The sequence below is a fragment of the Arvicanthis niloticus genome, chromosome 29, assembly GCF_011762505.2.
Source record: "Arvicanthis niloticus isolate mArvNil1 chromosome 29, mArvNil1.pat.X, whole genome shotgun sequence".
Classification (NCBI taxonomy): domain Eukaryota; kingdom Metazoa; phylum Chordata; class Mammalia; order Rodentia; family Muridae; genus Arvicanthis; species Arvicanthis niloticus.
In genome coordinates, this window is record NC_133437.1 from 3,419,599 (window position 1) to 3,446,061 (window position 26,463).

Below are 26,463 nucleotides of genomic sequence, written 5' to 3' on the forward strand. Positions count from 1 at the left end.
GAGATCCCTTGTAGATAATACATTTTCAGGTTACAAGACATCTAAGTAAAAGGAGCATGAGAGAAAATTTTTACAGCACCATTCCTGCAATACCATCCATTAGGTACTTAGGCTGCAGTACAGTTAGAACCAAACGCCAAACACATTTCAGTCTGGGCTCAGTGCCTAGAAGAAAGGAGCCCATATGCTTAACACAGCTATGTAACATAGCCTGCTCCTCACTCTTTGTTCACAAAATGTCTATGACTGAAAAGAGATGAAGAATGAATTATACTTTCAAATCAGAAGACACTGATTGTAAGCAGCACAGGTTGATGTGGAATTGCAAAGTAAGGAGGGCAAGTCTGGAATGAGCTCAGGGAGATTCACACATCACTTAGCATCTGGAAAGGCAGGGTGAGAAAGGGAGGAATATTCTATTACATTAGCTACTAAATGACCAGTTCTTTTGTATACATGAGAGTTCAAAAAATATTATATTATCCATTAAGGTATTCCCTGGACCTAGTCCAATATTTAAGTTCAAACATTCATTAAAGCAAATGTATGAGATTTCCAAGTACTGACTACAAGTATGAAAAGTTCTTAGTATAAGTTAATTCAGATATTTGGGGTACCTTTCAGATTAGTTTTATGAAAATTCATCTTTGTAACCAAAGAGGGACAATTCTCCTTGGAACATGACAATTCTCCTTCTGACTTCTTTTTCAATTTTCTCAATGATGAGGAACATTTAGCACGATTTAACTCTCTGAAAAGAAAGGAAACCAAGAAAAGCTTGTTTTTCAGGAAGTCATGCCAGCATACATAAGATAGTATTTTTCCTCCTTTAAAATGTATCCTGCTTTGAACTTAAACCCACTTACTCATTCAATCATACTGATTTCCAAGTTTTAAAATGATGTCAACCTCATGAGAGCAAATTTTGATGCATTCCTTTTTACTTTATCAGTCTATATCTCCAACTGCTCAGTAAACAGGTAATGAGTGTAGAATGATGGGCAAGGAGGAAACCAAGGAAACCAGAGTTTGTAGAGGAAATAAAGCTGAACGTTATGTTAGAGAGTGGACCTCCAGAGTTCCAACTGAAGATGACTCTCATTTTGAGGAAGTATAGCAAATCATATGCATCTAAAACCTTATTTATATTATCTATTAAAAAAGAGTAGTATTTTCTGTTTCAGACAACATTCTTATGGAACAGAGACTTGATTAACAGTTTCATTTCTTTGAGAAAGCACTTATAGGAAGGAAGTATGGTCTTGGCAGTATAGTAAAAGGAAAGTGCTTATGAATCTATAGGTCTAAAATTGAGTTTTCTTTCAATCAACTTATGTAGACAATACCCAGGATAGCGTAAAGTACCAGGAATTTCAGAGAAAAGCCCATATTCCAAAACAAAGTGCAGCTGTAGTAACAGCACTACTTACAAGAGATCAGGCCGACTTTCTGCTTGCTTCTGTTTTGCACCATTCAGCATTAGTAATGCTCTTTGAGACTCTAGGCAAGACCGCTGGCAGAAGTTTTTTGGCATCTGCTTCTTTCCAGCCCCATGTATGTCCATTTTTCCCAAAACTGGCAAATAAGAATCTATCTGTTGCAAAATAATATTATATCATTATCACAACTACAAAGACAGTAAAAGGAATTACTTCATCAATTTCCTATTGAGTCTCGTTATATTTTCTTGATTTCACAACTAGGTTGCTATATGATCTTCTCCAAACATGACTAAATATTAACATTGTCAGTTCTGTGTAATTACTTATGTAATTATTTGGTCAATATCTTGTAGATCTTTTAGAAAATAATTATACTTTCCAGTTCAATTTTAATACTCACTTAGGAAAGTTCTTTTGATTAAGTCTCATATCCAACTTTTGATGATTTATATATTTTTATACTTAAAAGACTTATAGTCAAAATATTTTGTTATTTCTATTTTACTAATGGATTTCTTCAAGACAAAGTCCAGAAAAAATGGGAAAAGGAATGGAAGTATTCTTCCACCAGTCCTGTTGCAAAGCACTCTGCCCAGTATCACAACAAACAGTGGACTGAAGCAGCACTAAGGCATTAGAACTTAGTGTCTACCATGGCCAAGACACAACAGTGAGAACAGATGCAGCTTATGTATACATATATGTATGTAGGATACATCTTTCCAAGTTTTCTTTTTCAAATATCAAATTTAACAGATTTTTGGATGTAGTTTTAAAAGATTTATTAGGGCAAAAGTCAGAAATACTGTTTTATACTCTTTCCCCCAAATAATTAAATGTATCCTTTAAAAGATTTATTTTTATTATGTATTTAAAGAGTGTGTGTGAGTGTGTTTAGTGGGTGGGTGCACACCAGTGTGCCTAAAGTCAGAAGATCCATACATGCTAGGAACTGAAGTTGGGTCCCCTGAAAGAACAGCAAGTGATTTTAACCATGGAGTCACCTCTCCGGTGCCCCACTAATGTATTTTTGAGAAAAAACAAAGACAAAAAACAAAACAAACAAACAAACAAAAAACCCAGTTCCTTAATGTGTTGGAAGATTTATAAGTTGTGTTTTGTCTACTTATGAGAAATAACTAAGAATTTAAACTGAACTCATGAACTAATGTCTTAGAAAAAGAAACAAAACAAACAACCAACCCACTCCCTGAGTAGGGCAGGGCTTACTATTTTCTGAAGAGAGAGTGGCTCAGAGCACGCAGCAGTGGGGCCCTGTAAGCACAGCTTTTTAAAGATTGCTTCTGCAACAAACATCTGAAGCCAGGAAGATGAAAAGGAACAAATGAAGATCTCTAGTTCTTTTGAAGAAAAGTCTATAAAAACAAGTGAAAACAGTTATTAGTACATCTTATACAATTCCCCGTATCTTCACTGTGGATTGTGCTCAATTGAGTGACATTTCTTAAGCCAATAAACTTTAGTTATAATTTTAAACCACTGTAGATGGTTTTATATAAACATTTTATATGAAACACTTAAAATTATAAATATATACTTATATTATATATCATACACATACACTGCTCCTTGTTTTTCAAAACAAATTTTTTTATGGTACATATGCCAGCATTTGAAAAATAAACATCATTTTATCAGGTAGCTAATTCCCATATCATCTATTCAATTATACTAATTTTCTGCTACAGTTTCTATATAAATAGCAGCATACATTCAGAAGAGCAGGCTCTCCCTGCATCTCACCTGGCAGCACAGTAGAGCTGCCCCAACATGGGGTAACCTGGCAGCACAGTAGAGCTGCCCCAACATGGGGTAACTGGCCCCACCCCTTGCTGGTAAGGGAGAGCTGGCTCAAGGTTTTGAGAGTAGGACAGCTGGCCCCATCTCTAGCAGGAACAGTCCTGAAGAGCCCAGGAGGTGGTAGCCAGTCCCGCCTTTTGCTAGCTGCCACAAACAGGAGAGTTTCTGGGCTGAGCAACCACCACCAAGGCTATAAGTTGGCTCACCCTAACGTGTACCCCATCTATGAGCTGCTGTAGTGTATGAAGGGGCTGGTTCTCAAGGACATCTGAGAGGAGTCCAAGTGAGGATTCAGTATTGATAGTATAGCAGAAGCCAGCGGCCTCAACCATGTCAGTGATTCATTGTACTGAACATTTGAAAGTAAAGCTGTTGGGCAAACCTGTGTGACATATTGCAGCCAGATTTACTTTTTTAAATTTTTATTTATTTATTTTCTTTGTTTTCTTTAAGGGCAGAGGGCAGATATGGAAGGGTAGGGAGATGAACGGCATTGGGTGCATGAGGTGAAATACACAAAGAATCAATAAAAAGTTAAAAAATAGCAGCAAAAATAACACAATGGAATGACAAAGAATGAGATCAATCAACAGGATACTAAAAGAGCTTCCATTAAATAACAAAGGCATGATATAAATAAGTTGTGATACATAAATAAATGGAATAAAAAAAAAAAATCCCAGAAAGAAGTTTAGGCTCCTATAGTCAACTAGTTTTTGACATTGATGCCTTTAAGAACTAGCGCCAGAAAAACTAAATACATAATGTAAAAGAATGAAATTAGATCCTTATCTCATATCAAACATCAACTCCAAATGAACATACACCTTAATGAAAGACTTGAAACTCTAGACTGTTAGAGAAAAAACAAAAACTGAGGATACAGGCACCGGAAGGACTTTCTGTGTAAAAATGACTGCTCAGGAAATAAAGGCAACCATCGACAAATGGAACCTTCTGAAATTAAAGGCTTCTGTACAGCACAGTGAAAAGATAGTCTCCTGACTGAGAGAAAACTCTTGGTCATGGTAAACTAATTTCAGCATTCAAAACACTTCCTGGAAAGTTCTGAAACAACGAGGGCCATTTTTTTTTTTCGTTTGTTTGTACCCTTCTACATTATATAAAGAGTGTACTTGAATTCCTACTACAATATAAATAATTTGTGGAGTGGATGAGTGAAGTGGAAATATTCTGACTGAAATAATTAGTAAATATAAAGATTATTTAATGAGTCTGAACTATAGAAAGAACAAAATAGGAAAATTAACACAAAACATTAAAAAAGCAAAACATTATAAAAATATCAGGAAAATATATTGACATGTATAAAAAAGGGCACACAAGAAGGTTTATTAAGGGTTTTCTGAGATATAAAAAATTATGCTGTGATATAAATTCACATTTTATAATTCAACCGATCCTCTGTCAATGTCATATATGTATATAATGCTTAGTTCCTTCCCAGCCCGACTAGCTACCTGCTATCGATCAGTCATCAGCATATGCTCATGTCTGCCTTTTGTTTTCTGCATCCACCAATTTAGCCAGGGCCATCTGTATGACCCTGAGATTGTTGGAGTGATATGTTTTCTATTCCATCAAAGCCATAAGAAATTGGTTTAACTCAAAGAACAGCAAATGGAATATAAACAAAATGTTATTGGAACACGGCCATTATATATTATTATTTTGTGTAAGGTTGTTTTCTTACTACAATTTCTTAGGACTAAAGAGCAAGGGATATTTAGATATTTTACATGAATGGGAACTCTAAACCCCAGGTAATGCTAATCTCTAAAGAATTTCAATTAGAATAAAATCAAATTTCAGATAGTTGTCTGAAGTGTTGTGGAAAAAAAAAAAACAATACTAAAGCTTTGATGTGGAACTGATGGCCATGAGATCTACTAACGAAAAAAAGAAAGGATTGTGTCTGACTTCTGAAATACATACTGCCTTAGTTCTCATAAAACTACTATATCCTTCAGCAACTATACTGAATGTCAATGGGGAAGGTGGATCTCTCTTTTAAAATGAAAACGATGCAATGGCCAAAATCATCTATCTTTACTAATGAGTCAGAAAATACAAAGAAAGTAATTGAACTACAGAATAATGCAAAGAAATATAGAAACAAAACAAACCCAAACAAAACAGGTGGGAATAACCAGAGAGAAATAACAACAACAGCAACAAAAGAAACTGGGAAACAATAACGTCCAAAAGATTCTTCATAAAGATTTGAACAGAACATTAGTTACTAAAATACATAGAAAATTCTGTTGCTCTAAACCATGATAAATACTTCAATTATGTTTTGAATACAAAAAGCTGCTTACGACATGTCTCTTGTTTGTTTTTTCGAGACAGGGTTTCTCTGTGTAGCCCTGGCTGTCCTGGAACTCACTCTGTAGACCAGGCTGGCCTCGAACTCAGAAATCCACCTGCCTCTGTCTCCCAAGTGCTGGGATTAAAGGTGTGCGCCACCACCGCCCGGTCTTACGACATGTCTCTTGACAAATATTAAATACTAAGCTTTCTTGAGAAAATACTTAGAAAGATATTAATTTGGATCATTTTTAGAAATATATGTAAGAAAGAAAACACTTTAAATGGTGGTGGTTTGAATAAGAATTGTCCCATAGACACATTATGTGTGATTGCTTGGCTCACAGGGAGTGAGTGACACTGTTAGGAGGTCTAGCCGTGTTGGAATAGGCGTGGCCTTGATGAAAGCAGTGTATTACAGCTGGAGTGGGTTTTGAGGTCTCCTATGCTTTGCAGTTTGGCATACAGTCTCCTTGTGCTGCCTGTGGATCAAGACTTAGAACTCTCACCCCTTCTTTAGCACCATGTCTACCTGCATGTTGCCATGTTTCCTTCCGTGACAATATTAGACTCAATCTCTGAAATTGTAAGCAAGTCCCAATTAAATGATTTTTTTTTCTTTAAAAAAAAAAAAAAAAGAAGAAGAAAAGAAATGTGCCATGGTCATGGTGTCTCTTCAGAGTGGAAAAAAAACCCTAACTAAGACAACATTCCATAACCATTCCATAACTTGAAACCTAAGAAATCAATTCTACATATGTGTGTGTTTAGTTTTCATTACAGCTACTTATTTAGAATCTGGATTATATAATTTCACATTTCTTAAACTGCAGGCAGTTTAAGAAGTTAGAAATGTAAGGCTACTGGTATGAAGCAGGGAGCAAAGGAACAGCTAGGTGTTCTGAAGCCATTTATGCAGTTAGGAAATGCCAGGTCTCAGGGAAACCTTCTCATTCTGCAGACGGGAAAGATTAAATTAGATCTGATTAGAATATTTCCTCAGGTGCTTGCTGAAAAGAGTTCTGTTGGCAAACTGCCTAAATAATATCTTTCCTTCCATTTATTTTATAAGAAACTTCAAAACAAAAAGTAAATGATGGGGAGCAGGAAGAATATAGAAATTGTGCATAATACTGTTAAGAATAGACCCAAAAATAAGAGGTTCTTTTAAAAATGCATATTAGGATAATTGCAAAAGTAAAGTAATTCATACATGAGCAAAATAGCTTTCTTAAGACTAACCAATTTTCTAATTTATTGCCCCCCCCCAAAAAGGAATTTTTCACACCAGTTCAGCAGGAAGCAATTGTAAGAAGGCCATTGTTCTCAGTTTCTTAAGTTGAGGTGGAATGGTTTTGGTCATTTTATGAATTATAGATGTTATTATTTGAAGGGATGATTATAAATAATTATGGTTTTGGGCAGGGAGGAAAGAAAATAGGGAGCTTAGACTCAAGAATATCTGTCCTTCCTTCCTGCCTGCCTGCCTGCCTGCCTGCTTGCCTGCCAGCCTTCCTTCCTTCCTTTTCTTTCTTAGGTAAGAAAATGCAGGGATATAGAAATATTGTAAAAAATTGGACAAATAGGGGTAGATTTACCCTTAAACCAAAAAACATTTTATAGCCATAATCTTACATTGGTATAGAATTTTGTATATTAATACAAAAACAAGGTTATAGTTTGTGACATCAGTACAAAATTTTGTATACTAATATAGGTTTAAGGTTTTCATTGGTATAAATTGTTGTATATTGATACAAAATTTTCGATTATTTTTGTTACAACATACTATATATATGTTTCAACTTTTATATAGGCATTGTGCTTATGCAACTCATTTAAAAAGACAAGGTTTACTCCCAGTCCCTTTAATAGCAGCGATTACAAACTGTTTAGGATAATTAAGTAGTACAAATTAACAGTCTGTCCATCAAACTTGTGGTCCATCTCCTCCCATGGCAACTTCCTCCTCCCTCCCAGTTCTTCTTCCTTCCCCTCTTCACCACTCTCCTCCTCTCCAAACCCACCCACCTCTAATCCCTCTAGCTGTAGCCAATTTTATTTAACCAATAGTTTTAAATTAAAGAACAAGGTTTGCACAACAAAACCTTGTAAATGAGAGAATTCACTTGCAGGCCTAGAACTTCAGGTATAGAATTTAGCATTATGATAGCAACAGACCCAACTTCAAGAGTATTCAAAATACCTAACCTAATATCCACTACTAAGTCTAGCTCTCATCACTCATTGAAGAGCTCTGCCCCAAACAACAGAGACTTCCAAAGAAATCCATAATTGTTTAAAAAGTAAAAAAAAAAAAAAAAAAAAAAACCATCTGTAGGGGAGAAGTCCATCCCCAATCAATTCCCTTACATCATAACTTCTATGGCAGAGGCTCAGGAAACACCATAGAAGAGGGTTCAGAAAGACTGTAAGAGCCTGAAACCTCAGAACGTCTAAGACTGTGTGTGTGTGTGTGTGTGTGTGTGTGTGTATCTCCCCTCTCTATACGTCAGATATTCAAGAAATCTTAACAATATGGTACCCTAAACAAGACCTGCACAATGAGAACACCAGTTGCCATCCCAGCATGGATGGGAGTGATCTCACAAGGTTCCTACATTAAGAAACACAGGCAACTAATAGCTGCTAAGAAAGTCTTCTTCAAGATCCACTTGGACTTGAGCTTTGTTCAAGGTGACAAATATAAATTTATTTTCATGTTTATACATACAGACAGCCAGTTAGATCAGCAGCATTTATTGAAGATGCTTTCTTTTTTTCCATTGTATATTTTTGGCTTCTTTGTCAAAGGTCAAGTGTCCATGTGTCTTCAGTTCTATTCCATTGATTGACCTGTCTGTCTCTGTACCAATACCATGTAGTTTTTATCACTATTGTTCTGTAGTACAGTTTGATGTTACAGATGGCGATTCCCTTATAAGTTCTTTTATTGTTAAGAATTGTTTATGCTATCCTGAGTATTTTGTTTTTCCACATGAAATTAAGAAATGCTCTTTCCATGTCTTCGAAGAGTTGTGTTGCAATTTTGATGGAGATTGAGTTGAATCTACAGATTGCTATTGATAGGATGGCCATTTTTACTATGTTAATCCTACCAAGCATGGGAGATCCCTCCATTTTCTGAGATCGTCTTTGATTTCTTTCTTACCATACAGATCTTTCGCTTGCTTGGTTAGAGTTATCCCAAGATATTTTATATTATTTGTGACTATTGTGAAGGGTGTTGTAACCTATTTCTCAGACTGTTTATCATTTGATGAGTTCTGATTTAACTCCAAATGGCCATCCCTAAATACACACACACAAACACACACACACACACAAACACACAAAACACTAAATGGACTTGGACTTAGCAGGTTGCATTTATAAATATATATGTGTGCATATGTGTATATGTGTGTGTGTATGTTCACACATATGTACATATACACACATAAATGTATATATTTATACATATATACACATATACATGTAATAACAATAAAGGAGAAAATTTAACTGGGAGTGTGTGGGACTGAAATGGAATAAAATCAGTACTCATGAAGTTCTCAAAAACTAATGTTTAAAATTTTTTTAATGTAATACAAGTTCAATTATGTCTAAATGCTTAGACATTATAAGTTTTTTGAAGCACTTTGGGAACATTATAGAAGAATTTCTCACTCCTTTTCATATTGTCTCTGTGTATTATTTCAAAGAAAACTTCATAAGAATATACATTGAAGAATAGACCCCTTAAGTTACTTGAAACTAATATTCAGAATGAGTGATTAAAAATGTAACCATAACAAAGATACACTTACCATCACAGGAAAGAGAAATATAACTTCCTAAGTCATCAGACATATGTCGGATCACATTTCTACCCATTTGAATACCAAGGAAGATCCAATAATCCACTGCTGTGCCAAGAATTCCAGTCAGTAAGTAAGACAGTTCATGTTTGAAAACCTAGCATAAAGATGGGAAAATGTTATTGAAACATTAAAAATATAAAACTTTTCTATTTTTAATGCTTACTTTTACTACATTTTGAGAGGTCCATGACTAAAAATACAGGATATGTTGGTAGTGGAAGAATACTAACAAATGACCTCCTTCTCCATCTATCCTAGGCCTCTCATAACACACACCACAACGATGCAATCTGTCATCTGAAACCACTAGGACTCTTAATTGTTTCAGGTTTCAGATAATTTTGAGTTTGAAGTTATCTATAAATACAAAATAATACTCTAAGAATGGTATACAAATCCAAATATGAAACTTATTTGTACATATATACCTTCTGTACATATTATAGAGGTAATTTTACCTGTTTTGTTTGAGATCTGTTTATGAGGTCAGCTATGAAATGTTTCAATTGTGGAATCATGGTGGCCAGTAACTTTTGGATTTGTGGGTATTTAGGATTCCAGATTAAAAATTTTCATTCAACCGTCATATAAAAAAATGTTTAATAAATCCAAGGTTTCTAGTTTTTAACCACAGCTTATAACAATAGAAAATTTATCTGAAGCTATCAGGTCTTTTATTCAGGTACTATTTATATTAAAATCAAGAGGAAATCCAAGGCTTCTGTGGCTATTACTTAGCAGAATATATACGCCTTATAGGAAAGAAGACACATTTGTTATTTTGATAAGCCAAATACAGACTTATTTGTATTTCTAAAAATTTTAATATTATTGTATGTGCAATATGGTGTGTGTGTGTGTGCGTGTGTGTGTGTGCACGCACATTCCACTGTGCACAAGCAGATGTCAGTGGACAACTTTGTGTACTTAGTTTTCTTTTTCCACTATGGATTTCAGGGACTGAACTCAGGAATTCAGGATTGCAAGGCAAGTAACATTACCCATTGAGCCTCTGCTAGAATCAGTTTTACTTCAAATACCAGGACTAGACAAATTTAATGAATAAAATAATCAACAAGTCTGTTATAAAAATACACTAATCTAAGTTCTACTGAATTATAATAAAATGAAATAATTTGGAGATAGAGATCAAGTTTAAAGTGTGAAAAATTTTTCATATTGTCACTTTTATACTAAATATTAAATTCCTCTGAGAACTATGAGATAGCATTTAAAACTTTATAGTATGTTTTACTCTTTTTTTATTTAAAAAAGTCATATGAGCTATAAGGCTAAAGATGTGAGAAAATAGTATTTAAAAAAAATTTTTTAAAAAGATTTATTTTATGTATACAAGTGCTCCATTTTCATGCACACCAGAAGATGAAATCATTCAGTTACAGATGGTTGTGAGCCCCTATCTGGTTGCTGAGAATTGAACTCAGGACCTTTGTAAGAGTAGCCAGTGGTCTTAGCCACTGAGCCATCTCTCCAGGCCCTTAAACATATTTTAATATAAACACTTTTCAAAACTGATATTAAACTAGTTGAAATACCTATATTATTGTTTGTTTCCCACACAAGTTGCATGTATGAAAATATCACTAAGTAACGGTCCAAGGCACAGAAATGTTACATTTGAATAGATTATAACTGCTGGGTTTAGTCGTCACATTGTGCCTTATGAGTTAGAGCCCTATGCATTTTGAACTCTCAGTGAATCGTGGACTTAGTTCTGCTCTTGCAGACAAATTTCTTGTAAGCATAGAAGGTATTTTATTAGGAAATCATTACATGGACACCAACCAAGCTACAAAATCTTGACCTACTACCTGTCCTGCTTGTAAAATGTGCTGAGGCAATAGTAGCACAGAAATGTGGGAGTGGCCAAATATGTCTGATTTGACTTGAGGCCCAACTCCACAAGAGGAAACCCATGCCCAACACTGCTTGGGTGGCTAGGAACCAGAAACCTATGGCAGAACCAAACATGACTGATCTAAAAATTCAAAACAAACAAACAAAAAATCTAAAACCCAAAAATGAACAAAAAAAACCAAAACAAACTTACAAAAAAACAATGACATGATTCCCAACTATAGCCAGGGGTCAGTGCTGCATCAAAGCATCATCAGAGGCTTCCTCCCATAGCAGACGGGAGCAGACACTATAGATATTATGCAGTCTACATCTCAGGTCTATATTGAATGCCCTCACCAGGAGCTCAGAGAATGCCATGGAAGAGGGGACAAAAAGACTGTAAGAGCAGAAAGGACGAAGGAGAGTAGGAGAACAAGGACCAGTGAATCAACTGAGCAAAGCTTGTGAGCACAGGCTCCCAGACATAAGTGGCAAGCACAGGGCATGAATGGATCAGCACCAGGTCCTTTGTATATTATGCTGAGTACTTTTGTTGGACTTCCGAGCAAGTGGGTGGCTCACTGACTCTTTTGCCTGCTCTTGGGACTCTTTTCATTCTGTTGGGTCAGCTGGTCTAGCCTCTTAATGTATTTGTTTCATTATGTTTGGTTCTTGTCTCTTGGATGCCTACTCTTTTCCGATGGGAGACAGAGAGCAAGATCCAGGAGAGAGGGTTGGTAAAGGGGTCCTGGGAGGAGTGGAGGTAAAGGAAACTGGTTGGGATATATGATAGGGGAGAAGAATTTATTTTCAGTTAAAAAAAAAAAAACAACAAACTGAACCAGAAAGTATAATTGCATTTTATAACATTATGAACATGTATTAAATACATCAGAACAAGGAAGACTTATGTTTATAAACACACACATATGACTTTGGAACACCAAAGAAATAAATGTTATAGAATAATGTGTCGAGGAGTAAGATGTTAGAGAGTTTCAAAAGCCATTGGAAATTAGGAATTCTATTTCTGGTTTGCTGTGCAAAACCAGAGAAACAAATGCTCAAGTAGTACATACATCTGTGTTGTCAAACAGCGACACAGAAGGAAATCCCAGAGTCAAGATCAATAGCAGGGGTGAAGACATGGTGTCTTATGATACCACTGGGCAGCTTGCTGCATTCTGGCAGCATATTACATCTAGGAGAAATATCCTGAAGCACTTGACTGAAGAGATTTTTAAACTGCATGGTTAATTGACAATTAAAACAAGCAAAGCACTTGTGATATAATTTGGGGTTAGAATAAACATGTGGCTTGATCCTATTCATGCATGTAAACACTGCTACTTTTTCCTCCCTGGACTCAAGCTTGATTTAAATCTTACAGTTGCAGCTGTGTTGTATGGGAAGTTAGCATCTAGCATGGCTGTAACAGCAGTATCAACATAACCCTTTACATGATTTGAGAGACTACTGAGTTAACTGCAATCTCTTGAATCATTGCAGGAAAACAACTGTATTCTTTGTAAAGCTGATCTGCAGATGTGACTCTGAACATTTAGTTCTCTCATGTCGTTCAAGTTAGCAAAAGGCTATGAAATTGGCCATGTCTATAGACATATTATAAGATGTTACTTCAACCACAATGATTTTCTGAATACTAGTAATGACAATACTCAGGAGAGAAGAGAAAAATCAGTGTATTCTGATATGTAAAAATATGTCTCAAGTACGATAATTCAGGATCAGATATGAGGCCCCAGACTCTAAAACTGTTGAGTAAAAATAGTCTATGTAGGTAAGCTCATATAGAAATCACAATCTAGCACTAAAATACCAACTAGTTGGGGCTTTCTTTTAATTTTACATAAATCAATATATATGTATATCTCAATTTAAAGTTAGTATTTCTTTTTTTATTATTTTTATTTATATGAGTATTTGCCTGCATGTATGTAAGTGCACCATGGACATGCTTGGTGCCTGTGGAGTCCCTGTGACAGGAGTTATAGAAGGTTCTGAGTCCATTGGGCTGTTGTGAATTGAACCTGAGTACTTGGCAAAAGTAAAAAGTACTCTTAACTGATGAGTTAACACTCCAGCCCTAAAATTAATATTTAATGTAAAATTTACCTTGACACTGATATGAATAAAGGTCTCTTGCAGTGACTTTGAGAAATGATTTCTGTAATTATTTTACTATGTGTCAGCTGAATATGGCGATTTTGTACCCATGATGGTAAAATTCTATACAAATTGACACTTTAAAGTCTGGACTTGGATGCTTTCATACTATTTTCTTAACTAGCATATTCATACAGCAACAGGGCCAAGACCAAACAGGGCAGTGTGAAAACAATGCAACTGTTTTTTTCCTTAAAGCATTTGAAATTACATCTCTTTAATGCTTTTATTGTGTGTGGAGAGAGGGCAAAGGCATGCCACAGAAAATGTGGTGTTGCCAGAGGACAACTTCCAAGAGTTGATTCTCTTCCAAGAGTTGATTTGGAAATTGGGGATGGAACTCAGGTCATAGGCTTATCGGTAAATGCCTCTCTACCTGCTGAATCATCTTGCTGACTGAGTGCTACTGGTTTCTGGAATATGTATGCTTTGGAAATGGATTGAATTTCATTTAGAAGGAGGCAGATGGAGGAAAGGAAGTGGGTGGGAGAGGAGATGGAGAGGGGAATGGGGGATTCAGGATTAGGTGTGGGAAGAGACAAGATAATGGGCCAGATAGGGTCAGGAGAATGTATGGAAATCTGCAGCTGGCAGGGGTGGGGGACATCTTGAGGATGTGCCAGAGACCTGAGATGGGAGAGGCTCCCAGGAATCAATAGGGGTGACCTTAGCTGAGACTGATAGTAGTGATGATGTGGAACCTGAATAGGACACTTTCTGTAGCCAGGTAGGACCAGTGGAGCGATTGGGACACCAACCTGCTCACACAACTTTCCACCAAAAATTTAGCCCATCTACAAGAAATGCAGGGGTGGGGATGGAGCAGAGACTGAGGGAATAGCCAACCAATAACTAGGCCAACTTGAGACCCATCCCATGGGCAAGCACCAACCTGATACTATTAATTATACTGTTATGCTTGCAGACAGGAGCCTAGCATGGCTGTCCTCTGAGAGACTCCACTCAGCACCTGATTGAAACAGATGCAGAGACTAACAACCAACCACTGGAGAGAGTTCTTATGGAAGATGGAGGGAGGATTGAGAGCCCAGAAGGGGATAAGAACTCCACAGGAAGACCAAGAGAGTCAACTAATCTGAACTCTTGGGGGCTCTCAGAGACTGAACTACTAACTGGGCTGGATCTAGGCCTCCCCATACATATATAGCCAATGTGCAACTTGATCTTCATGTGGGTCCCCGAACAACTGGAACAGGTTTTCTCCCTAAAGCTGTTGCTATGGATTCTATGGAATCCAATCCTATAACTAGGCTGCCTTGTCTGGCCTCAGTGGAAGAGGATGTGCCTAGCCCTGCAGGGAGGATGAGATGGGGGAGGGGCCATGTGAGGGGTTGACTTGGTGGTGGTGGCGGGCAGCGATCAATATGTAAAGTGAGTAAATTAAAAAAGAAAAAAAAAGAAAACTGTAAGTAAACCATCAAAGGGGGAAAAAAGGCCAGTTTGGAATACTGAAATGTTTGAAATGTCTGAAAAAGAGAGTATGAATTACTCCAAGAACCAGCAAAGAAACAAAGACATGATTTGCATTATACACACACCCTTAGAATGTCTTTCTAACACGTAAAATTCTATTATTGCACATTCTGTCAATACAATTCTTTATCTGTTAGTATAAGGAATCTGTTTATTAAAGTTCACAATCTACCAAAGCTGATTAGACTGTAACAAAGAACAAACTACCAGCTTGGTCTTTGGCTCTTTCTGACTCCTACTGCTATCTGTGACAAATTACTCTGCTGAAAAAAATGCAAGCAGGATGCCTCTTCCTGTTTTATACTCTGGCATTAGAAATATGAGAAAGCCTGATACAATAAACCTGGCCTCTAATGAAGGCTGGCCCTGATAGGCTAGGAGGCTGTCAGCAAGTTACTTAAATTTTAAAATAGTTATCTCTAAATACAAACTAACATCCACTTCTATGTACAACTGTAGGGTTATACTTAAATAGCAGTTAAGGACATTGCAAAGAAAAGAGGGACTAACTAGCCACCGAAGCTTTATAAATGTGCACTCGCTCCCTAACCTTGACTGGGCTCACCTCTGATCTCTGCCAAGGAAAGCCCAAAGCTTTCTCAGATTAATGACAATGAAATTCACTGCCACTGTGCCACTCGGCAATACTTGCTGATTGACATTATGACAAAACAATATTAGCATAACTGAGGACTTCTGTTTAGCTAATGATTTAAATTGAATGCTTCAACTCAGCAAATCAAGAAACAAATGCTTTATAGTACAGAAAATGATGTCTGTGAACATGCACAGAATTCTTGAAACTGGAAATTGCTAAAGAATATTTAATTAAGTATAAGAATGAATGTTAGAATTAAGTATTCCAACAGAAAGGTATTACAGTAAAATGTAAGTTGGTAAGTTCAAGACATTTAAATGTGAGAGATTTAAAACCAGTTTTTGTATTAGGAATGATGCTACTAAAATTTGCTGCAGATTGCTTCTCAAATATGTTGCGTTTACTTATAAATCTGAACAAAACCTTTGAGTACGTATGTATAAATTTATTTCTATGTCCTTATATGTTTGCTGAGTAAGCTATCTATAGTTGACTTGTACTTTAGTAAAACTGTGAAAAAGCTTTATTGTTTTCAGTTTTAGAGGAACAATATCACTTATGTAATCAAAGGAATAAAAAGGGGTGGTTCTATAAGGAATATTTTCTATCCTAAATGATTATACTGAATAAAAAGTAAAGCAAAAGGCAAACAGTAATTTGTAAGGATAAGTTTATAAGTCCTTCCTAGACTGTCAGTAAGCTGTAGACAACTCTATCTGTTTGAGTAGTTTACATTCCTAGGCATTTATCTTTAACATCAGATACTTGGGGCCAGTTTCATGGCTTAATGGATAGAGGCATCTGCCAGCCAGCCTAACAACCTGACACTGTCCCCATTTATCTACAATGTAGAAAGGGAAAATGGACTTCTGCAAGTTGTCCTCTGACCTCCGTATGTGTGCTATAGCATGTGCACACCCATATGCATAAACAGAATATAAATAAAGTGCAATATATAAATAAAGTGCAATTAATTAAACATAGCTACAGTCACACAATAGGATTACTTGGTAACCAAAATCTAGCCATACCTAGGAGCAATTTTACTTTTTCAGGTTGTTTTAAATAGGGTATTGAGGAACTCTGTCCTCTGGGCATGACATGTCATGTGGCATCTAGAGATGTGAATAGCTATGATACCTGAACAAAGACCCTCCCAGGACATTACCATCATCTCACAGAGGAGAGGAGGGCGTCTCCAAGGCGGTATCACTGTGGCCCACACTGCCCTTCTGCAGGGTTTCTACACAGGTCCTAGTTGTGTGAGTGACAGGTGGGGGAGGCTTTTCTTCCAGGCTGTATTAGTAAGCTTCCTATATTCTAGTAGGTGACTCCTCACTCATACGCCTGCATATAACCTTAGTTAAACTCATGGGTTTGTCAAGGTAGACATGTGTGAAAGAGTTACCTTAATTTGAAGTTGGTACCCTATCTGGGGTAAGGAGACATCTGTTCATTATCTTCCCAGGGAATTTAACAGTGTCATATAAAGCCCAGGCTGACTTTATATATAACTGATGACAACCTGAACACCTGATCTTCTTGTTTCTACCTCCCAAGTAGGATTCAGATATACGCCATTAAGCCCAGCTTAAAATTTTTCTCTTATTTTTAAAATTCAGTGATCGTGTTAAAGAAAGCCTTGGGAATTTTGATAAACAGTTTTGAAAAACAAAAATGTCAGCTAAAATACACAAAACATTTTTTGAAATAAACATTAAGTTACAGTTACAAGAAATGTTATGCCAAGATATGTAAACATTTGATAAAAACCAAGGAGGACTCAAACCCAAGCTAACTTTGTCTTAAACATCCTAAATGACCAGCGAAGATACAGAATTGGGGTTTCTGTAAGCAAAGGGAAGCTGGTGAGAAAGGCCATAGGCAGAGGCTTAATTCACCACAGGCCAGGCCTCTGAGAGTGAGAGTGAATGACAAATACTGCAGATACGTGAGTCTTTTTCATTTGGACCCAGAGTCCCTCAGATATGGACACAGGGATAAGAAAACCCTTCACTGGCAGAACACTCAGGCTCTTGGAGGAAGTAAAGAACTCTCTCTGTAAAAAAGGTATTTTGGGTTTTGACAAACTGTTTCTACAAATAGTTATTAAAATAGAAATTAAACATTGTAAATGGTAACTAGTACAGAGGAGAAAATAAAAGACTAAAAGTGGAAAACACAGGGGACCAGGGAAATGATAACAAAGGAAGAACAAAAAGGGCTTCACACATGGAAATAAGCAAAACTGGTAAAAATACAAAATAACTGTTATTGTAATGTTCACATGAAAAAAGTGAGACACCTTTTAGTGAATTAAAAAAACACAAAAACCATATCACGGCAGGAATAAAAAAGATCTATAACTATGAGGTACAAAACTTAAAAACGCAGTCAAAATGTTTAGCAGTGTACTAGACACAGCTGGAATACTTAGTACCTAAAACTGTCATGAAAACACCACGTGAGTAATTCTGTAAATACAGAAAAGCACCCCAAACCCTCTACAAAAATTCAGGACAGAAATAAATTGTGTAAGTTTAACAAATTTAAATAATAGTTAATAAACAGATCTGAGGAATTATTTAAAAGAAACCGGAGACGACACAGAATTTCACTCTTTAAGGATGAGCTTGCTACCAGATCTCTCTACGCTACAAACTACTCTGTTTACTGCCTTGAAAGAATATATTACCTAACTGCTAGCTATGACATCTTAATTACCCATAGCATGGCATTTCCATATATAAAACAAAGCTGTTTGATAAAATAAAGAAAACTTACAAAGTAAAAGCACCTCTAATGCCCTGTAAAAATGTAGGACAGAAATAAGTAATGTAAATGTAACAAAATTAATTAATTAATTAATTAATTAGCAAATAGATCTAGTTGTTGACAAACAGAACAAGTTGGTGACAGAGAATGCTATAAAAGTACCGTGAAAACACATTCTGATATCCTTCAGGGCCAAAAAGAAATGGTCAGTAAATTCCGGAAAGCAGAAAAACACAACATTTCACTATAACTTCCTATTAGAAATTATCAGACAAGCACAGCCAATCACACAAAACTTATTCATAATAACAAGTCACCATCCACTTGCAATCTTAGAATATATATCTCTGGAGTACTGGTGAGACTATTTGGTGTAAGACTGCTTGGCTTGCATAAAAAGAAGCTCCTGGGTTCAATCCTTAGTACTATATATGTCAGAAGAAATCAAACTTAACAAAAGAAAACACTATTTAAAAAACAATCACACCCTCAATTAAAGTATTAAATATATGAAAAGAAGGTCAATTGTACTCCAAAGGTAATTAAATAGAAGTATTAGAAACAGAGACTAAAAAGAAGATGATTCAAGATTAGAGAAGATGAAAGAATAAAAGGAACGATTAAAAAGTGTGACTTTATATTAAAAAATAGGCAGTAAGTCACCAAAGGCAGATTACTGTGAAAGGCAACTAATGTTTTCTGATACACTCAAAATATAATCTTTATTTCTTTTATACTCTCATACATTGTTCTACACAAAATACTCAGCAATTTTCCTCCTCTATCAACCTCAGATAAAAATATATAACGGGTATCATTCCTTGTCAAGTTATCTAAATTCATCTCGTTTACAATTACACAGAAAAATATCATTTCATCGTTGACTAAGACCTAGGGAAACATGCTGCTCCTGTCCCCACATAACTAGGTACACTTCTATAACACAGTACTATGCATTCACATGTACAGGTACAAGTACTGATGTGATAACTGTATTTTATATGTAATTACAGTACTATAAACATATTCCCAAACTTTTTTCTTAGGGAAGTGATTGACTGCTTCCCTTCACATTCTAATGGACATGACACAAGAAATTGCTCATAAGTTTTAGAAGCAGAGAGAGGGGATGATAGTCCAATTCAGTTAAGTAAAACAGACAGTACGGTAAAGATCAGATCAGTGCCTGAGTTTTGAAGATAAAAAAATGCAATTTTTTTTTCAAATTGAAACATTTATTTAGCTTTTGTGACTCATAATATCATAAGAACAATAATCCTACTTCTAGGATATTGTAAGTAACAAATATGAAAAAAACGTGTAATAGTGTTTATAAGAGCAGCTAGGATAGTATGAATGATAAGTATAATATGTCATACATTTTAAATATTTTATAATATTTAATAAATAGATTTAACATTTTAAAGAATTTCTGTTTTGCTCACAGGTTGCCATTTTATAATATTTTCATTTTCCATTTATATTCCAAATACAAACTTTGGTGCGTATATTTTCTTGCATGTGTTTTCAGGTGTATGCCTACTTTAAATGATACAGTTCAACTACAAGCAGCTGGGCTGTGGACCACTGAGGTCTCGGTGATGGATTGTTCCTTAATATCCTTTACCATAGCTCTTAATCTTAAGTTCATTTATATTTGTTTTAGACAGTTTAATATTTTCTTATACTTAATGTTCCAGGACACTCTGAAAATAGGTAATGTACTCTAATCAATTATAAAATTATAAATTTCAATGCCAGGTAAAAATGTATTTACAAAAAAAAGTTTCAGCAAGTATCAATATCTAGTAAGTTTTAAACAAAACCTAAACTTTTTAATGTGGTATACTCCAAAACAGCATGAACTACTTTTTCAGTGCACCATTTTCATTAAAAAAAAAAAAAAAAGAAAGAAAGAAAGAAAAAGAAATGTAAACATAAATAAAACATTTAGAATGATAACTAACTACAGACTTTAAGATATTGGCCAAATAACTGTTCCTGAATATTACACATAATTGAGAGATGAAGAAAAATCTGCCCTCTAAGGAAGGATTGTTACAAGTACATAAATTGTATAGCAAAAAGTATTGGGCTCAAATTTTTTGGAGAAATTCAAACTATAAAAGGAACAGGAAAAACACACTACTTCAAAGGACAAAAATCTACCAGTATCTGTTCCCTGGATTGCTTCCAATAAACATACCATAGATTTCAAAATGTACAGTTTCCCAACTTCAGGGATGTTCAAGACTCTTACGTTCAATATTATTGGTATATTCAATGTTAATTCTGTACCAGCTGAGAGCTAAATGAGGGCAGGATCTTGGTATCATTCCTTCCTCTCTTGCCTAAGACAATGTAGATTTGTATCTGATTGGCTGTAATAAAAGGGCTGACAGCCAATAACTGGCCAGGAAGTGGAGGGTGGCACTTCTGGAGAGAGAGAAGGCTGAGAGAATATGTTTGACAGAGGGAATGGAGATGAATGGACAGACCAGAGCAGAGCAGAGAGGTAGAACTAGAAACTAGGTAGAAGTAGGCTAGTTGGTCAGGCTAAGTTAGAGCAGCTGGGAGACTGCCCTAGAACAGGCCTAAGGTATAAAATATTTAAAAGGCCTCTGTGTCATTATCTATATCACTGGCAGGTATGCAGAAAGTCCTGCTGTATACTGTGATGCCTATATATACTCTCCAGCCTCCTAAATTCTTCAGATCCTCTATAGATCACTTGCAGTAACTAATATAATTGAAATGTTGTGTGTATGAATACTATAGCACAATGTTAATAATGACAAGAAATCTATATAAGTTCAGTAGTGATAAAACCTTTTCTGAATATCTTTATATGTACTGGGTAAATCCATATTTTTGAAACACACAGATAAAGAGCACTAACTGTGTTTTTTCCATAGACTTTAGTCTTTTGTATATAAATTCTACTTACATCATTAGACTTGCATTTTTCCTTGTGAGAATATATAGTCCATTCCAAAAGCATATTTACTGGTTTTGTCAAAAGTCCTGAAGTTTCACTTCCTGACCAAAAAATTTCATGAAGAATTGCCTTTTCTGTTACTTTTAGATTCTGAGAATCTGACCAGTCACATAACCTAATGAAAATATAAACAAATATTAAATTATTAGGCCAATTTAATCATGGCAGTTACTAGATTTATTTTGATAAGACAAGAATGTTACCAATTTTTGAGAAAGGTGATAGTATATAATTATCACGACATAACACAAGACAATAATAAAGGATAAAATATTAAAAGTGGCCTCATAGGCTTGGTATATCAATTTAAGCAGGCATTGTGAAGGCCACTTAGTCTCAGTGCTCAAAAGGGGGAGGCAGGCAGGTCCTTAGGGCCTATAGGTCACTTCTCTGTGAGCTCCTGGACAACAACAGATCCCTGTCACAATAAACAGCCTGGATAGTACTGAGACACTCTCAGGATTGAACCTCTGGTCACCATATATACATACACATGAATGGACATATACCAATAGAGAAAATGATCTAAGTTAAATAAAAGTCAGTAATATATAGTCAATGCCATACTTCAGTTTCAAGTGTATTAAAGAAAAACTTGAGCAATATAAGATGGACCACCTTAGAATCATATTTTCTGATATTTGATGGCTTTATAGAGCATTTAGAAATAAATATAAATTCCCAAAATACATATTTTACCAAAAGAAGAGTAAGAAAATATGAACTGAAGAGAAAGGGGGTAAAAAAAAAGACATATGCAAACCTTCCCTGCCACGGCTGTGTCTGAAAAAGGAAACAAACCTCTCTCTAAGTTAAACAGCAAACAGCAGAACTACAGAAGGACGTTTGTGATAGACACTTACTTTTGACTTAAATGCTTTACTTCACCTTCAAGTAAATTAAAGAAAAATTTGAGCAATGTGAGATGGACCACCTTAGAACCAATATTTTCTGATATTTGATGGCAGAAACCTTCATTGAAGAGACAAGACCTGAAAAATATGGACTCAATTAAATAACTCATAAAAATAAAGTTACTAGATGATTTGGGGACGAGATCTTTTTTCAGACCTTTAAAATTTGAATAAAACCGTAAACAAATTTAAGCTAAGATCAACAAAATTTTATTAATATTTCCTTTAAATTCAAATCATGACAAATTTAAAAGGTTTAGTTCTTAATACAACAACAGTTTTTCTGGTCTCAAGGTAAATTTTAACAACTGAAGTATTCTCTTTGTCCATTTCAGGTAAGAAAAAAGACTCAGGAATTTCATCAAGTCCTTTTGATGCAAATTATGCATTATAATTTCAGTTTATAATACTAACTATAGCATCCTTCCTTAGCCATGATTATCTCATTTCCATTACTTAATAAGGAGGGTAAATGGCTTCACAGTTAAGAGTTTTCAAAATTCAATACTTTTTTTGCATCATCTATCATAATCATTTACAGCAAAAGTTTAAATAATTGCTATGTTCTACTATACACCTGAATTTGGCCTGTGCACTTGAAAGAAGCGTTGGCTAGTACAGTTCTATGATAATGCATGCATGCACTTGTTAAATAAACATGTCTTGAATTTATGTGTGTATGTTTCTGCCTGCATGTATGCCTGTGCAACTCTCTGTGTATTTGGTGCCCACGGAGGTAAGAGGAAGGTAAGGGCACTGGATCCCCTGGAAGTAAAGTCACAGAAGATTGTGGGCCAAGTGTCTAAACTCCTAAGCCATCATCCTTCCAGTCCCTGCAGTATGTATTTATACTTTTATTACTATTATTTTTTTACAGTCCAGTCATTGCCCGCCTCCTGGTCCACCCTCCCACAATTTTCCTCATTCCTCCTCCCTCCTGTCTCCAAGAGGATGTAACCCCTGCCCCTGCCTGCCAGGCCTCCTCACTCTCCCTGGGTCCTCAAATCTCACAAGGGTTAGGTGAATTTTCTCCCACTAAGGCCAGACCAGGCAGTCCTCTACTGTGTATGTGTCTGGGGTCTTGGACCAGCTGCCTGGTTGGTGGCTCAGTGTCTGAGATTTTGGGGGTCCAGGTTTGAGACTGCTGGTTTTCCTATAGGGCTGCCCTTCTCAGCTTCTTCTAGCCTTTCCCTAATTCAACCACAGGGGTCCCTGACTTCAGTCCAATGGTTGGGTAAAAGTATCTGCATCTGTCTCACTCAGCTATTTGTTGAGCCTCTCAGAGGACTGCCATGTCAGGCTCCTGCACACCATAGCCTCAGTAATAGTGTTAGGCCTTGGAGCTTCCCCTGGAGATGGATCCCAAGCTAGTCTGGTTTCTTCAGAACACTTAAACAGGAACAATTCTAGGTCACAAATTTTGATGTGGGATGGCAGCCCCATCCCTCCACTTGATGCCCTGTCTTTCTACTGGAGGTGGACTCCATGAGTTCCCTCTCTCCACTGATGGGGATTTCATCTGAGGTCCCTCCCTTTGAGTCCTGACAGTCACTCAACTCCCAGGTCTCTGGTACATTGTAGAGGCCCCCACCCCACCTCCCTAGGTTGCCAGTCTTCTTCCATTATGCTGGTCTCTGGGCTTCTTTTCTGTTCCCTCTGCTCAATAGCTGATCATGTTCCCCCTTTCCCCTCCCCTTCCCTTCTCTCACCCAGGTCCCTCCTTTCCTGTTTTCTGCTTCCTTCTCCCTCCCAAGTGGGACTGAAGCATCTTCACTTGGGCCACTTTGGCTTGGTAACCTTTTTGAGTTCTGTGGATTGTATCCTGGGCATTCTGTAATTTTTTGGCTAATATCCACTTATTAGTGAGTACATACCACGCATGTCCTTTTGGGTATGTCATACCTCACTCAGGATGATATTTTCTAGTTCCACCTATTTGCCTGCAAAACTCAAGATGCCCTCCTTCTTAATAGCTGAATAGTATTCCACTGTGTAAATGAACCACATTTTTTTTTTTTTTTTAAATATCCATTGTTACATTGAGGGGCATCTAGGTGGTTTCCAGCTTCTGGCTATCACAAATAAGGCTGCTATAAACCTAGTAGAACATGTGACCCTGTAGTGGTAGAGTGGGACGTCTTTTGGGTATATGCCCAAGAGTGGTAGAGCTGGGTCTCCAGGTAGATCTATTTCTATTTTTCTGAGGAAGTTCCAAATTGATTTTCAGAGTGGTTGCACCAGCCTGCAATCCCTCCAGCAATGGAGGCGTGTTCCTCTTTCTCCACATGCTCACCAACATCTGCTGTCACCTGAGTTTTTGATTTCAGCCATTTTGACTGGTATCAGGTGGAATCTCAGGGTTGTTTTGATTGCATTTCCCTGATGAATAAGGATTTTGAACATTTCTTTAAATGCTTCTCAGCCATCCAAGATTCCTCTGTTGTGCATCCACTATTGTGCCTCGGGTTCTTGATCTCTCCAATACTTTTAACACGAAATGGTGTTGTATTTTGTTAAATGATTTTTCAGCATCTAATGAGATGGTACTATGAAGTTTTTCTTTGAGTTTGTTTAAATAGTGGATTAGGTTAATGGGTTTTCATATAATGATCCAACCTTCAATCCCTGGGGTGAAGCCTGCTTGATTATGGTGAATGACACTTTTGATGTACTTTTGGACTTGGTTTGCTAGAATTTCACTGAATATTTTTACATCGACATTTATGGTCTGAAATTTTCTTTCTTTGTTGGGTCTCTAAAACTCATTCTGCAGAACCGGCTGGACTCAAACTCAGAGATCTGCTCAGAGATCTGCCTGCCTCTGCCTCTACAGTGCAAGGATTAAAGGCATGCACCTCCGGTTCCTGGCCATACCAGCTTTTTCAAACATCAGTTCAGTGGACTGAACACAGGTGCTCCTGACACTGTGGGAAGCACTGTGCTGACTCAGACTCAAGTGTTTTTAGTAAAAGGACTAATACTTAGCTCATCCATACTCATTACTCTTTGAGATAAGCTTCTTCCTAATTATTCTGCAACAAAACCTGGGTGTGTTCTCAAGAAATTTGCAAAGGCCAAACTTTTGCCTACCTTCTCTTTTCTCTCTTATATGAAGGAAATTTGTGGATACATAAATAAAACAGTCTTCCCAATAAAAGAAGACTATCAAATAAACTTATAGTAGAGATCACAAAATGATAAGTTTAGCTAAAACAAAGAATATAGAAAAGAGTCCTGGAAACACTCAGAAAACAAAGGAAGACCTAGAGAAATGACATGTATAGAATAATGACATATCTGGAAAACAACAGGTCCTGGTTAAAAAAATCAAATGTCTATTTATAGTAACATAAACCCCTAAAATAGATATTGCATATACTGATAGATGACTAAACGTTAATACTTATACTCAATAATTTTTCTTTGAAAAATACACAAATTCATGATTTTCGAAAACCTTTAAAATTTGTTATTATTTGGAGTCCATTTTATATACTTAGTATATTTACAAAATATTGACAAACACGATCAACACAATTTGTCCTTTTTATAAGTTTTACAATACAAAACACAAGCATTCATATTTTTCTAAAAGTATGAAGACACTTTTAAAATTGGTATCTAAAACACAGTAAAACACCTATAAGACAAAATGTCTTCGTATCAAATGACATACCTGATGAGCACCTCCACAAGAGCCCAGGCCCCTTTCATACAAGTTGGACACTGAAATAGCTCTAAGTAGTATCTTAACATGGCTGGTGACTTCCAAGGAGGATGCAGATGAAGAAGAGCTGATAATATATGAAAGTATCGACCAGAAAATGTATCTATGTTATCCTATTGTTTAAAATAAATAAATAAATAAATAAAAATAAAATAATGTAGTTAACATAGTTTTATCAGTTAATTTAGTTTAAAACTAGAACAGTAATTCTAGCCTACCCTTGTGAACTACACATCAGAAAATCTTTACTGTTAGGGTAGCACATGATGATAGTGATGAAGGAGTTCCCAAAGATCATTTTAAAGGAAGTTAAAGTAGAAACTCCTTATATACCAGCTTTGCTCATCTTTAAAATTCCTGCAGCACCATTTATAGCTGCTGTGGTATAAACCAGCACCCTGCTGAAAATGACAGAAAGCCTCTTTTCCATAG

The 26,463-nt window shown here is 36.1% G+C and overlaps 1 protein-coding gene across 5 annotated transcripts in view; it reads right to left on the reverse strand.

Moving 5' to 3' along the window:
- Slf1 (SMC5/6 complex localization factor 1) overlaps positions 1-26,463 on the reverse strand; it is a 67,407-nt gene that overhangs the window by 5,720 nt on the left and 35,224 nt on the right. For all 5 annotated transcript variants that reach the window (XM_076927061.1, XM_076927058.1, XM_076927060.1 and 2 more), the window contains 7 exons: positions 25,981-26,144; positions 22,254-22,382; positions 21,340-21,505; positions 9,425-9,572; positions 2,673-2,818; positions 1,431-1,594; positions 618-751 (listed from right to left, as the gene is read on the reverse strand). In XM_076927061.1, the coding sequence (XP_076783176.1) occupies positions 618-751; positions 1,431-1,594; positions 2,673-2,818; positions 9,425-9,572; positions 21,340-21,505; positions 22,254-22,382; positions 25,981-26,144 (1,051 nt within the window). The remainder of the gene's footprint in view (positions 1-617; positions 752-1,430; positions 1,595-2,672; positions 2,819-9,424; positions 9,573-21,339; positions 21,506-22,253; positions 22,383-25,980; positions 26,145-26,463) is intronic.